The 15,329-nt window shown below is 50.9% G+C and overlaps 1 protein-coding gene across 2 annotated transcripts in view; it reads right to left on the reverse strand.

Annotated features, from left to right (window-relative positions):
• Nucleotides 1-13,816, reverse strand: part of cdk16 (cyclin dependent kinase 16) — a 29,689-nt gene extending 15,873 nt beyond the window's left edge. Inside the window, exons 1-6 of one of the 2 annotated variants that reach the window (XM_077004046.1) lie at nt 13,705-13,816; nt 12,878-13,020; nt 5,309-5,489; nt 2,310-2,474; nt 1,295-1,428; nt 875-1,000 (exon numbers count right to left, since the gene is read on the reverse strand). In XM_077004046.1, the coding sequence (XP_076860161.1) occupies nt 875-1,000; nt 1,295-1,428; nt 2,310-2,474; nt 5,309-5,429 (546 nt within the window). In that variant the 5' untranslated portion in view covers nt 5,430-5,489; nt 12,878-13,020; nt 13,705-13,816. Of the gene's footprint in view, nt 1-874; nt 1,001-1,294; nt 1,429-2,309; nt 2,475-5,308; nt 5,490-12,877; nt 13,220-13,704 lie in introns of those variants that run through there. The other variant, XM_077004047.1, reaches the window with a different exon arrangement.
• Nucleotides 13,817-15,329: the final 1,513 nt, after the last annotated feature.

Consider the following 15,329-nt stretch of genomic DNA (forward strand, 5'->3'; position numbering starts at 1 on the left):
ACACTATGAGTTTAGCCTGACGAATCATAACTTGGCATTTTGGATAAACATCAAAAATACTGATTGTACATATGTAATGCTCATTTTTTTGCTGTTGTAATGGTCTTGCTCTGCAGTGCACACACTAACCTCAAATTATAAACCGTTTTCAAAGCACCAGCAATGACATAATTCTGTCCAAAACTAGAGTGCAGCTGTCACCTTCTCCGTAATCACCTCTACATGCACCAGAGGCTCATTTCACTCAGAGCACAGAGTATGTTTGGCATTCACCACTTATCCCTTTACACAGACCAGGGCCGTGTTTGTCATTCCTGATCCCACGTCCCTCTGTACACCACAGTTTGAGTCCTAACCTACAAGCGTAATGGACTGCACTGTGAGGAGTGTGTTTATCTCAGCAGGGAGACAGTGGACTGAGAGGACCTCTTCTGGGTGTCGGGGTATCCCCAGCCAAAGCACTGACAATGGCTGCAACTGCTGATAATGATGCTCCGAGTACTCTCTCATTTGACCCGGAGAGAGACAGACAAAGACATGGAGACAAAGCAAAGACTGAGAAGAATGGAGAGAGAGAGAGAGAGAGTGAGAGAGGAGAGAAAGTGCATGACAGAAAAAAGATGGAGAATCATCAGTACTAACACTAATATAAGGCTCATTAATTGTTAATGCAACACTGTGCCGTTCTGAACGAACAAACAGTCATCAGCCGCGCTTACTCTGCACTCTGGGTCAAATTCAGGCTGCACAATACTCTGCTTGGAAACTATTACAGTTTTGGGCTCTGTAACACCCACATGCAAATGAGGAAAACTATCATGCACTGTGAGCTTCCCGGCCAATTGCAGCCTTCCCACAATGCAGCGGCTGTTACCAGAGAGACACGGCGTAGCCGCCTGCTGAGGGGTTTGTCAAACAGGGGGCTGTTCATGCTGAACTTTTCCAGGTAGCCGTCCGGAAGGCGGATGTCAGCGGGGAGAGAGAGACGCTTGTTTATGTCCTGAAAGGGGGTGGAGAACACACGCATGCATGCACACACACACACACACACACACACACACACACACACACACACACACACACACACACACACACGCAGGAGCGCCTCATCAAGAAAACCAGTTTCACTCCAGTGTAGAAGTGCTACAAATCAATCTGAACTCTTTAGCACCTGGCGCTAAACAAATCGCAAACAATGAAGAAACAGAACCAATCCGGGCCGTGAAGCAACCTGGGAAAGCTTAGGAGTGGGTGTGTGTGTGTGTGAGTGTGTGTGTGTGAGGAGCTCAGGTACCTCGGTGGAGATTTTGCGTCCAGGGTTGTTGCGGAGTCGGAGGCGTACGGGACTGTGCACCTCATCAGAGGAAGTTGCAGACGCCTGGTCACTCTCCCCATCCGAGCCCATTTTTACGTCTTCGTGGACTATCTCTATGTGGACGGACACACACACACACACACACACATATATATATATAGTGGCACTTTTGCTCACTGGTTTATCTGTTTCTTCTCTACTCCACAGTGATGTGCTCCTAGCCAGCTCTGACTACAGGTCATACGAACACAGACTAGGAGAACGTGTGCGTTCATAAGTGTTCTTTTAGTTGCCCGAAATCTAACAGAAAAAAGTGTGTGTGTGTGTGCATGCATGGTGTGAATTGTCATGACAAAAGTCCTGACTATTTAGATGACCAGCGTGTAAAACAGAGAAGACACCTACCTTGTCAGGATGACCAGAGCAGTCCTGAGAAAGTAAAGTGCTCTCTGCAAGAGCTCCATGTGGTCTTTGTTATATAAAAACATACATAACACATATCTCATCCTGTCCTGAACTTTCATATGAACAAATGTGTGTGTCCTTTTGAAAGGCCTGATCTTCACAGCAATTAGATGGCTCTATAACACACCAGAATGGCATAACTGCTTGCACTGTCTGAAAACCCAAAAAGTGTTCTGAATCTCACACACACACCCCCATACACACACACACATACACACACACACACACACACACACACACACACGGTATGGGTGTGTGTGTGTGTGTGTGTGTATCCAGGTGTGTGGTATGGGTGGGTGTGTGTGTGTGTGCATGTACCCAGGCGTGTGTGTATACCCAGGCGCGCGTGTGTGTACCCAGGCGTGTGTATGTGCATACCCAGGCGTGCGTGTGTGTGTGTCTGTGTACCCAGTCGTGTGGTATGTGTGTGTGTGTGTGGTATGTGTGTGTGTGTACCCAACTGTGTGTGTGTGTGCGTGTGTGTGTACCCAGGCGTGTGGTGTGTGTGTGTGCGTGTGTGTGTGTGTACCCAGGCGTGTGGTATGGTTCAGATAGGAGCTGAGGCTGCGGCCCAGACTGCGAGGTCGGTGCATGGCGCTGCTGTAGTGATGCAGGAGTGAGTTCATGCTGAAGGAGCCGCCTGCTCCTCGCACTGAACCCCTCAATGTGGCAACACCCCCACCTGGCATAGCCTCTGAGAGAGGGAGAGGAGAGGAGCACACAGGGAGCAGGCCAGAGGGGGTGGCACACACACACACACACACACACACACACACACACACACACACAGGGAGCAGGCCAGAGGGGGTGGCACACACACACACACACACACGCACACACACAGGGAGCCGGCCAGAGGGGGTGGCACACAGACACACACACACACACACACACACACACACACACAGAACATAATTTGGGAAGCAGAAATTAAATCATAAAAGAAAGATGAGATGAAGAAGAGTGTATGAGTGAGTTAGATTAGATGAAAAAAGATAGAGAAAGAAAAAAGAAAAGGAAAAAAGAGAAAAAGGGAGGACAGAAAGCAAGCAGGAGACGCCGCGGTGGTGATGGAGGTGTAGTGAGAGTGGGTGGTGATGGAGGTGTAGTGAGAGGTGGTGGTGATGGAGGTGTAGGTGATGGAGGTGTAGTGAGAGGTGGTGGTGATGGAGGTGTAGGTGATGGAGGTGTAGTGAGAGTGGGTGGTGATGGAGGTGTAGTGAGAGGTGGTGGTGATGGAGGTGTAGTGAGAGTGGGTGGTGATGGAGGTGTAGTGAGAGTGGGTGGTGATGGAGGTGTAGTGAGAGGTGGTGGTGATGGAGGTGTAGGTGATGGAGGTGTAGTGAGAGTGGGTGGTGATGGAGGTGTAGTGAGAGGTGGTGGTGATGGAGGTGTAGTGAGAGGTGGTGGTGATGGAGGTGTAGTGAGAGGTGGTGGTGATGGAGGTGTAGTGAGAGTGGGTGGTGATGGAGGTGTAGTGAGAGTGGGTGGTGATGGAGGTGTAGTGAGAGGTGGTGGTGATGGAGGTGTAGTGAGAGTGGGTGGTGATGGAGGTGTAGTGAGAGTGGGTGGTGATGGAGGTGTAGTGAGAGTGGGTGGTGATGGAGGTGTAGTGAGAGTGGGTGGTGATGGAGGTGTAGTGAGAGGTGGTGGTGATGGAGGTGTAGTGAGAGGTGGTGGTGATGGAGGTGTAGTGAGAGGTGGTGGTGATGGAGGTGTAGGTGATGGAGGTGTAGTGAGAGTGGGTGGTGATGGAGGTGTAGTGAGAGTGGGTGGTGATGGAGGTGTAGTGAGAGTGGGTGGTGATGGAGGTGTAGTGAGAGGGGGTGATGATGGAGGTGTAGTGAGAGGGGGTGATGATGGAGGTGTTGTGAGATGTTACACAATACCAGACAAATTAAATTTTAGCAGCACCAAAACGTCAAAAGTAAAATGAATGAATGATGGCCAGGATCCATGGAGATCACCAGGGAAGGTCAAAAGGCCAAAAGGTCACAGAGACACAGAGACGTAGACAGAGGGAGACGGAGGACACGTCAAGAAAGAGGAAACAAGAAAAGACAGGGAAAAGCAAATTAAAATCAAAGAAATCAACAGGGAAAACACACTCTGATTGCATGCATGTAATTTTACTGAATTCATTAATGAACTCAAGGTCAATTTACACGGAACACCTACAGCGTTAGTGAGTTAGTACGTATCAAGCCGGCGATGCCAAACTCGGGGGATATGCGATTATACTCCAAACCTATTCAGTTCAAATAGGTTTCAAACCTATTTGAATTCAGTTCAAACCTATTTTGCCTCGTCAGTAACTTTTAGTGCCATGCGGCACGGACGCGTTCCCGTTGCTTCACACAGGATAGAAGAGCAGGAATTCCTCAGCAAGTGCAAGAGGAACGTGTTTCCCACTATTTAGGCTGATAAATCCACAGAACACCCAGCATTTGGGCCGATGCCTGAACACTCCACATGGGCACAAGCAAAGAAGCCATGCTGGAGAAAACATGCTGATTGGTCGAAATAAAAATGGCAGGCAGGAGATCTATCTCTCTCTCACACACACACACACACACACACTAGAAGTTGTTTGAGTATTTATGGTTCTGTCACGGCATGCCCATCTCACTCAGTTAGACGCCGTCAAACGAGGCAGCAAGCAGACGTGTGTGTTTTAATAAGTCAAACGAAACGTGGACTCAGCAAGACAAGGTCTCTCCGCGGGCAGCCTCCCACAGTGCAGCAGACAGCAGGGATCCTATTTCAAAGCAGGGATCCTATTTCAAAGGCCAGTAATAATCGCTGATCAGTAATCTATACAGTTCTGAATCCCTCTGCAGATAGGGCACAACTGCTTTACACTGTCATTTTGCCCGAATGTTCTATCTAAATCATCACTGTGCACTAATAAGTATTTCTCTGCACACACGTGCACTAGAGGCAGACTGAAACGGACCAGCTCATGGCCGGCCTTGCCTGAGTCACAAGAGATCACTAGGCGTAGAGTACGGGTGAGCTGTGGTACGTTATTGGTGTGGAGTCGGGATGAGTTGTTTTACACTACAGGTGAAGAGTTTGTGATTAGTTTGCAGTTTCATGCGAGGGTCAAGATGGGATAATACATGGTCTGTACTGGAGAAGTTTTGGGGGTATTTTTTAGCAGTCATTAGTCATCACAAGCCATCATGGGGTGAGTTGAGAGTGCATTGTACTGGGATGAGTGAGAGTTGAAGTTTTAACCGAATTACATTGTGTTGGAGGCTGAGATGAGAGAAAACACGATACTGTACAGGAATCAGTTACTAGCTGTTATGAATACGAGCTCAGAGCTGGGATGTGAGTTGCAGCACCATGCTGGAGTTGAGATGTGTTAATGTACAGTGTTTTTCCAGAGTCAGTTTTCAGCCGTTATGAAAAGATGCAGCACACTGTAGGCGTAGAGTTACTAAACCAAAAAAAGGAGAGGGCTGGAGATAAGTGCACGATACTCCTGCAGAGTCGATGGCGACGGCTGCGTAGCTACCGTACCCGAGTCGCTGTGCGTTCCTGCATCCTGAGAAGCGATGGTGTCGTTCAGGTTCTTGTCTCCGCTGTTACCCCCCCGCAGTGTCAGCGACAGCTGGCGCTTGATCTTCCTCATGCGGTCCATCAGCGGGGGAGGGGGGGCCCGCGATGAGGTGGGTGGAGGGGCAGCCACTGTTCGGTCACCCTGCCCGATACACACACACGCTTCCAGTCATGAAGTTGATGTTACATAAATGTTCAACACACTGTCTGTTTCAGGTCATCAAACATTCGACTTTTTGTTGAAAATTCCTTTAATATTACAACACCCAATATGGACAGTCTCTCTTGAGGGAAATATTACTTTGGCTTTCAAATAAAGTCGTTAGCACATCTGAGACAGCGGGATAACCGCGTGGGCGTAAATGTTATTAGCGTTAGTGGATAGTGGTCGGCTGAGGACTCAGTCGGCCGATTAAATGCCACGTTGAGATTTTCAGCATCGACCGCTGACTGTGCTGATGAGACCGATAAATTAAAAAAACCGCCTCCATACACATCTGTACGTTGCCTCGCCATCATGGCTGCTGTGTAATGATGTTAGCGTGGAAATTTTTTATTATCCATGGACATTCATGCAGTTGATTGATTTTCGTAGCTAGCTCCTCATGTAAACACTACTTTTACACAGCCTCTAGTTGCTCAGTTAAGAAGCAATTAGCAATGTGTGCCATCACACATTTTCCCAAAAGAAAATGTAACTTATTAACGAAGCGGACGCGGACACCCTTGAGCATCCGAGCTTCCCTTATGAGGTGAACTGGAGAGGTGAACTTTACACCGCCTGCACGAACACGCAATTTCAAAGGCTAAAGGTCATCAAAGAATCAATCTAAAAAAACTTGAGTGGTTTGGAGAGCAAACCCACTCTCTCTTCAGGAGACTTGTCTAGATGTGCCAGACAGGCAGAAGGCTGTAGAATTGTATTTGTTGTTGTTTGTGTTTTACCCAACATTAATCACATGCTTTGGCAAGACAAGTAACACCCTCTGACCCACAAAAAAAAGTAAGTTTGTCCACACACAGGAATGGGGTTTAAACCATATTTACTATGCACACAAGATCTAGGACATACAAACCGGTCCTGTCCTATGCTGCCGGACAGAGGATTGATGGATGGGTCTGCTAGTTAATTCCCGCTGGCACTATATTTTCACGTGAATATGAAAAAAGGCCAAAACACGTTAAACAGGTCTCAGCTGAACAGGCTCTGAGGTTTTCGACCTAAGTCTACGAGGTTAAACACTTCAGCCAGGACTCTCGTTTATACTGCAATTAAAACATGACCATGTTTAGCTGAAGATCTATCCCAAGTTTTAAAAAGTTTTAAGACAGAACGAGCATTTAGTACAATGAAAAACTAAATAAATCTACCGGGAAGCACGTGGGTTGACCTGAACATGGTTCAGGGTCTATTTTTACTTTGGTTCAGGTAATCTGTGTTTAATTTCTCTCAATGAAGCAACACATTTCAGGTGAAGGCAAATGCAAACAGCTAAAATGAGGGATGCTAAAAATATTTGACATAGCTGAAATGGTGAAAGTGGAATTTGTTGCCTCCACTGCACGGCAGCGGAAGTCCAGAGCAGAAACCCAAGACCTGCACACGCTTTTGAAATGCTTAAATACTTGGCAGTATTTTCAGCCCCCGTAAAAAGCCAACGGCAATTACCATGATATGTGGAGCATCGTTTACTCAAGATAACATCCATTACAAGCCTTTCTGATCTACATCAACCATAAACAGATGCCAGTGGGCTACAAATCAAAACAGAGATCAAGGGACTAAAGATAACAGCACACCACAAGTTTAAAAACAGCAAGCAGCAACATGTCTAAGGGCTGTTTTCCAGCTCACAGACTAAGCCTAGTCTTAAACTAAACCTGACTAGCGGTGGTGATTAAGCATTTAGAGCCCTCTGAGACTAGGTTTATTAGGACTGAAACCGTTCCCCCGGCGTCTCCGACAAGTTGAAGACGCAAGCATATTCAAAATGCAAAATAATAACTTAGCCACCATCTTGAGAGTTAATTTCCCAGAAGTGTAGATGTTTAAGAAGGACTCATTGTCCACCACTTCCCAAGGGACATTGTGCTGCCTTCTTTTTGTGAGCTCAGGTTGTCACCTCCAGGAAGCATTGATGTTGCTCCAATATGGGTGAGCTCAAGAGGCACACGGGCATGAACATCTGCAGAAATACGACATGTCCAGAGAAACCCTGCAGGCCCGTGGTCTCCCTCGCCTCCAGCCATAAACCCAGAAACCCTGCAGGCCTGTGGTCTCCCTCCCCTCCAGCCATACACCCAGAAACCCTGCAGGCCCGTGGTCTCCCTCCCCTCCAGCCATACACCCAGAAACCCTGCAGGCCCGTGTCTCCCTCCCCTCCAGCCATACACCCAGAAACCCTGCAGGCCCGTGGTCTCCCTCCCCTCCAGCCATAAACCCAGAAACCCTGCAGGCCCGTGGTCTCCCTCGCCTCCAGCCATACACCCAGAAACCCTGCAGGCCCGTGTCTCCCTCCCCTCCAGCCATAAACCCACGTCAATCATTTATCATCACTGATCTAGAACAGGCTCCTTGAGCCCGTGCACATCTACATAATTATTCACACCGTGCAAATAAAAGTAGACCTGTTGTGCTTTTCACAACGGACGCTGTTGCAAAGTAATTTTGCTGACATCCAGATGCAGATTCCTGATGAGTAAGCACAGAGGACAACAGACCAACACTCCCTGAGCACAGACCAACACTCCCTGACCACAGACCAACACTCCCTGACCACAGACCAACACTCCCTGACCACAGACCAACGCTCCCTGACCACAGACCAACACTCCCTGAGCACAGACCAACTGTGGCCTAAATGCACTGGTGTCCTTCAGGAGACATTTGGGAAGCCACGCATTTGACAAATGACCATGACTGCAGAAGGTCCCAGCTTCGGTCCAGCAGTGTGTTCTGTATTGCCAAGGACTCTTACTTTGTAATAAGTAGCACAGAAGGCTTTGTGTGCAGCTCTCCTTGTGAGTGGAGCAATATTCCACCGACAACAGAGTTGGTGGCCTTTCTGAATATGGACCGGTGGCGTTCTGCATTACTGAACACACCGCAGATCAGCAACTTCACTGATCAAACATTCCTCGAGCAGCTGTATATGTGAGGACCTTGATTACATCTAATATTTATCTCTCTACACATTCACTTCATTAGTGGTGCAGTAGTACTGCCTCTGAGGTAGTCCCCATATCAGTTGACCCAAAAACGCCCCTACCCTCAACTCCACCCCTACCCTCGCCCCCTCCACACCGCCCCTACCCTCGCCCCCTCCACACCGCCCCTACCCTCGCCCCCTCCACTCCGCCCCTACCCTCGCCCCCTCCACACCGCCCCTACCCTCGCCCCCCTCCACACCGCCCCTACCCTCGCCCCCTCCACACCGCCCCTACCCTCGCCCCCTCCACACCGCCCCTACCCTCGCCCCCCTCCACACCGCCCCTACCCTCGCCCCCCTCCACACCGCCCCTACCCTCGCCCCCTCCACACCGCCCCTACCCTCGCCCCCTCCACACCGCCCCTACCCTCGCCCCCTCCACACCGCCCCTACCCTCGCCCCCTCCACTCCGCCCCTACCCTCGCCCCCTCCACACCGCCCCTACCCTCGCCCCCTCCACACCGCCCCTACCCTCGCCCCCCTCCACACCGCCCCTACCCTCGCCCCCTCCACACCGCCCCTACCCTCGCCCCCTCCACACCGCCCCTACCCTCGCCCCCTCCACTCCGCCCCTACCCTCGCCCCCTCCACACCGCCCCTACCCTCGCCCCCTCCACACCGCCCCTTACCCTCGCCCCCTCCACACCGCCCCTACCCTCGCCCCCTCCACTCCGCCCCTACCCTCGCCCCCCTCCACACCGCCCCTACCCTCGCCCCCCTCCACACCGCCCCTACCCTCGCCCCCTCCACTCCGCCCCTACCCTCGCCCCCTCCACACCGCCCCTACCCTCGCCCCCTCCACTCCGCCCCTACCCTCGCCCCCTCCACACCGCCCCTACCCTCGCCCCCTCCACACCGCCCCTACCCTCGCCCCCTCCACACCGCCCCTACCCTCGCCCCCTCCACTCCGCCCCTACCCTCGCCCCCTCCACTCCGCCCCTACCCTCGCCCCCTCCACTCCGCCCCTACCCTCGCCCCCTCCACACCGCCCCTACCCTCGCCCCTACCCTCGCCCCCTCCACTCCGCCCCTACCCTCGCCCCCTCCACTCCGCCCCTACCCTCGCCCCCTCCACACCGCCCCTACCCTCGCCCCCTCCACACCGCCCCTTACCCTCGCCCCCTCCACACCGCCCCTACCCTCGCCCCCTCCACTCCGCCCCTACCCTCGCCCCCTCCACTCCGCCCCTACCCTCGCCCCCCTCCACACCGCCCCTACCCTCGCCCCCTCCACTCCGCCCCTACCCTCGCCCCCTCCACACCGCCCCTACCCTCGCCCCCTCCACTCCGCCCCTACCCTCGCCCCCTCCACACCGCCCCTACCCTCGCCCCCTCCACACCGCCCCTACCCTCGCCCCCTCCACACCGCCCCTACCCTCGCCCCCTCCACACCGCCCCTACCCTCGCCCCCTCCACTCCGCCCCTACCCTCGCCCCCTCCACTCCGCCCCTACCCTCGCCCCCTCCACTCCGCCCCTACCCTCGCCCCCTCCACTCCGCCCCTACCCTCGCCCCCTCCACACCGCCCCTACCCTCGCCCCTACCCTCGCCCCCTCCACTCCGCCCCTACCCTCGCCCCCTCCACTCCGCCCCTACCCTCGCCCCCTCCACACCGCCCCTACCCTCGCCCCCTCCACACCGCCCCTTACCCTCGCCCCCTCCACACCGCCCCTACCCTCGCCCCCTCCACTCCGCCCCTACCCTCGCCCCCTCCACTCCGCCCCTACCCTCGCCCCCTCCACTCCGCCCCTACCCTCGCCCCCTCCACTTCGCCCCTACCCTCGTCCCCTCCACTCCGCCCCTACCCTCGTCCCCTCCACTCCGCCCCTACCCTCGCCCCCTCCACTCCGCCCCTACCCTCGCCCCCTCCACTCCGCCCCTACCCTCGCCCCCTCCACATCGCCCCTACCCTCGCCCCCTCCACCCCACGTATTGCTGCTAACTGTGACAACTGGTTTATTACAGTATTCTGACCTACTTCATCACGTGGAATCACACAGAAGGCATTCATTTTTAATGATGTTATATGGATATCTTCTTCTTTCTGGGTTCAGATAAGGGTTTGATTACAACACACTCATTGCACCTGCTGGAAGTTCTATGAAGGGTCCCATAAGAAAATTCACATTTGATCATCATCATCATCATCATAATCATTACTACCAACTCTTACATTATGAGAACAGGCCAAACAGTCGAACCCAGATCTAGACTGGTGGTTTCCTTCCACAGCTCTGAGGAACTGCTGAACTTCCACTTTCCCACTAGCTAACAGACCTCAATGGCCACGGGGTGCCTGGCTGACCCGCAGTTTCCACAACAGCCTGAGCCAGAACGGAAGGGGTCAGCGTTAAACGTGACCTTGCGCAATTCCCCTCCTGCAAAGCCCGGCCCAAAACAGCTTCACGCAGACCTCAACTCGTGCACCAGCATGTTCACATTCTCATTAGCACACGCCGACGTGATCGGCAGGGCCGCTGCGTTAGCCAGCACATTAGACAGCATTGCTAACAACCTCCTTCAGCTGGGTGATGTCCTCAATATGGGCTACGTTCTGAATATATCCCATATGTACTCATAACGTGTAGGAGTGGAATATATGCTTAAATCTAATATTTTAACCAGCCCAAAGAGCCTGTCGAGTGCCCTGCTCTGGAGTAGGATCCATAATCCAGACCCTGGGGTTCATGCCGGCCACTTATTTCAACTCGCGACCCAGCAGTCAAATGAACGGATTTCTTACTGAACAATTGGTTAACAGACTACTGCATCAGTAGCACTGCATAGAAAAGCAGCTCTCAAAGACTGTGGAGTGTCCCTGCTGTACACCGCGTGGGGTTACATAAGTCCTTTCCAATTTCACCCAGAGCTCACAAATGTGGGTAATTGTGTGTCACAATAATGGCATCTCATTCTGTGCATGAAAACCCTGCTTTCCTGCCTAGATTTGAAGTCTAATCCATACTGCAATCACATGCACACACACACACGCGTGCGAAAGTACTTTTCAAAACAACCAATACTCTGGCATACGTGCTGAATACGTAGCTATCAGTTCTTAAACACACACACAGTGTTGGAGCTGAGAGGAGAGATTTATTTTAGACATTTTTTTCTTTCAATAATTGGATAGTTCAATAGTTTGGATGTCAGATTCTCCAGCCATCACTCCAGAATGATGTAATAAATAAGCTCTAAAGGTATTGCGCCAACCATCACCACATCTCTTCCTCTTTATCCCCTAATTCAGACACAACTCAAGTTAAAAGCCCTGCCTTTCACACACCTTCTAGTCATAAGAGCCTGTAATAAATGAGTGAGAGACCACTTCCGTGCACCATTAGCCCAGACAATCTGCCATCATGTCTTTTCATGTTTATAATTGGTCAACATACCACAGTCTCATCAAACGGGTACAAGAGTTAAGAGTTGATTTTTTACCATAACTTATCGGCCACCTACGTATCACGTGTGATGTGTCCGTGGAGGCCTGCACGACACAAGACACGTGAACACATCCAGGGACTGAACCGTTTGCACCTGCTGACGAATTTATTATCCGATCTCCACGATCTTTCCACAGCTCTGGGATGTTAAAAGCTGCACCATGGAGTGTAGCACACACGCAGGTGTGAGGAAGATGTTGACTGGTGCGGGACTCCTCAATGCTCGTGTATTGAACGCATGCAGAAACGCACTCATCACATTGACGTAAACTCACGTGAACGCGTCCAGCCCCGCCGGCCAAGTTTGGGCTCGTGTTGCACGGGGGGGTCACGTTACCTGCGCGCGCTGTCCATCTTGTTATTACCAAGCAGGACACCGGACGTGAGATGCAGAAACAACGTTTTAACGGAACCGGATCGGTCGAACCTAACAAACGTATGATTTCAGTCCAAACCGCTCGTTCGTTTCCGCTATGAAGGCTGTTTTAATAGATTCGCGCTCCTTAGCAAGCTTTTGTTAACGACTCACGTTAGCACGCCAGCTAACTCGTAAACGAGAATTAACCCGTTAACGGCTGACGGCAGCAGTCGGTTCCGACAGCCCGGAGTGTTTGCGGGCCCCGCTCATTTGTCCCTTAATCCCCAAGTGGGATTATGTCTCCTAGCGACGATCAATATTTAACACCGACGGACCCGGTGGCGCGAGGCTCGGTCCGGATGACTGTGTATTAGATTACCGAGCAGCACCGACGGTACCGACAGTGTCCGTGACGGGGCTTAACATCGTCTCTCTCTCTCAATATAAAACATGTGCCACATAGTTCGGATGCCCGAGCCTGTCGGGTTTACTCAACGCCAAACTGATCGGCGGCGCTTACCGGAGAGCGCGAGATCTCGCGTGCCCTTGTAATCTTAACAATATCCCGGAGCCACCGTGTGTTCCCAGTAGTCCTCGGCCATGGCTCCTACAGCGCCGGGTCCGCTCCGGCCGACAGCATGTCCCACTCGTGTTTCTCCGAACCTGTTCAAACGGTAGAGCAGCTGTTCTTTTCTTGGCCAAATCCGGAGTGGAAGGGACCGGCGGTGTGGCCGCGAATAGATCCGGAGTCACTCACTCCCGATTAGAGAGGTGGAGATGGACGTGATCGCGTCGTAGCAAATATTAGGATTCGTGTGCAAAGTCTGCATTTTCGAGATAACTTGGTGGTTTTATCTTTTAACTTTGATTGCTTCGTCAGATGGTACTGGACACCAAAATCAGATATGGATATTAAGAAGACAATGTGTTCCCCCTAATAAACTAGAACTGGCATACAGTGGTCTGACCCAAATTCCATTCAAGCAAGTAAGACCGTACCATTCAACCTTAATGCTCAGGGGAGAAACAGTGCGACGTCTATAAAACAAAATAGTCTTTTTAGTGGCCAGTAGTAAGGCTGACCACTAACATTTCCAACATAGGTAAGCTGAAGGCAGTGTAATTACAGAAATTATTCAAACTACCAGGTTTGAAGGTATGACATTTTTAGTTCAGAAATGTTAAATTCATATGAAGTCAAAATTGTCACACTAACATGACATGTTTAGTGCTTTTAGTGTTACGGCATTATGCATTTTTATACAGTATGTCATTTAGAAGTCAAAAGTGACTCCTAATTTCTCTGGTTTCTATTCACCATATGATTGCTGAATAGGGAAACCTTACCTGAAAAGTAGGACTAGAGAGAGAAAGAGTGTGTGTGTGTGTGTGTGTGTGTGTGTGTGTGTGTGTGTGTGTGTGTGTGTGTGTGTGTGTGTGTGTTCAACTGTGTGCATGTATGTCTAAGAGAAAAGGAGCATGTGTCCCTGTATGTTTGTGTGTGTGTGTGTGCATGAGAGAGGAAGAGAGAGAGAGAGAGACAGAAAGTATCTGTGAGAGAGAGAGTGAGAGACAGAGAGAAAGTGTCTGAGAGAGAGTGAGAGACAGAGAGATGGGGAGAATGTGTGTGCGTGTGTGCATGTGTGTGTGTGTGTGTGTGTGTGTGTGCGTGCGTGCGTGCGTATGTGTGTGTGAGACAGAAGCAGAGCAGTGGAGCCCCAGAGTGAGTCACAGCTCTGGCATGCACTAGAGTGAGCACCAGCGTGCACTAGAGTGAGCACCAGCTTGCTCTCTCCTGGAAGCTCACCATGGTGCAGTAGAGGAGCCAGGAGAGCAGAGCATCTGTGCACCACGTTAGGCCAACACACAAACATATTCCCTGGATATCTCAATACTGCTGCTTTCTCTTAAATCAACTAAGGGTAAAATCATTGTTCAGAAATTGTGAAAACATGTGGTTTTGCAGTAAATAAACTGCATGCAAAGTAGAGTAAAACTCTATTTATCTGTTTATATTTATGTTGATGTTACAGTGCGCACCAGTTTCTAGGCATTTGAAGAGTGAACATGCAGCAAACAAAAAAAGACTGTGCACGTGGCCTTAATTAAATGAAACACCAACTGTTGGACAGGCGTGCTTGACCTTGGCTTAATTACGGTAACGCTGAGAGAGTTCCTCGGTGCGCCACCAGTAGGCGCTCTTCAGTAAGGAAATCCAGATTCATGAGCCTTTCACTCCGTGACCGTCGCTCAACCAGGACCGGTTCTGCATTTTTGCAGCTTTGCCCAGAAAGCAGTTGACTGGTAATGCAGTCACACAGAGTATTATTATGTACATGAGATTATTCTAGCAGTGTGTATAAAGCACCCATATCCTCCTGTTCTCTCTGTCTCTTTCCCTCAGTGTGTCGATGTGTGTTGCCTCATTTACTCCCTGCCATTTCTCTCTCTCTCTCTCTCTCTCTCTCTCTCTCTCTCTCTCTCTCATAGGTCAGCATGTGATTGCTTTGCCATTTCAGGACATAAATAATCTCCAACTCTACTGAAAGCCTTTCATAATCCAGCTAAATTACAGTTAATGCCCCTTGTTGAGCACGGCAGGAGTATTCCACTGTCATGGCGATCAAGAGCAAGTGTCTGAAAGGTCATTTTTGCTTACATACAATTTATTTGATGGCTGACTGCTGGGAATAATGTTTCTGTGTTGTTATTAATCTGTAATGCTGTAATACCTCATTTTGGTAGAAAATCCTGTATTGTATCCTGAGATTACTTTGACTGGGTCTCATACTCCAGTGCTCGGCATGTTGGAAAATTCTGTGTCTGGAAGTGAAATCCTTGTTCATGCTTAGAGACTGTTGGGCCTGTCATTCGTCACCATTATCTGGCTATGTGAATGGTGAGGGTCTGGGGTTGGTGGAGGAAGCAGAGGGGGGAGTGGGTGGAGAAGGGTGAAAAGACGGTGTAGGACT

This window comes from Brachyhypopomus gauderio, chromosome 4 (assembly GCF_052324685.1).
Source record: "Brachyhypopomus gauderio isolate BG-103 chromosome 4, BGAUD_0.2, whole genome shotgun sequence".
NCBI classification, from domain to species: domain Eukaryota; kingdom Metazoa; phylum Chordata; class Actinopteri; order Gymnotiformes; family Hypopomidae; genus Brachyhypopomus; species Brachyhypopomus gauderio.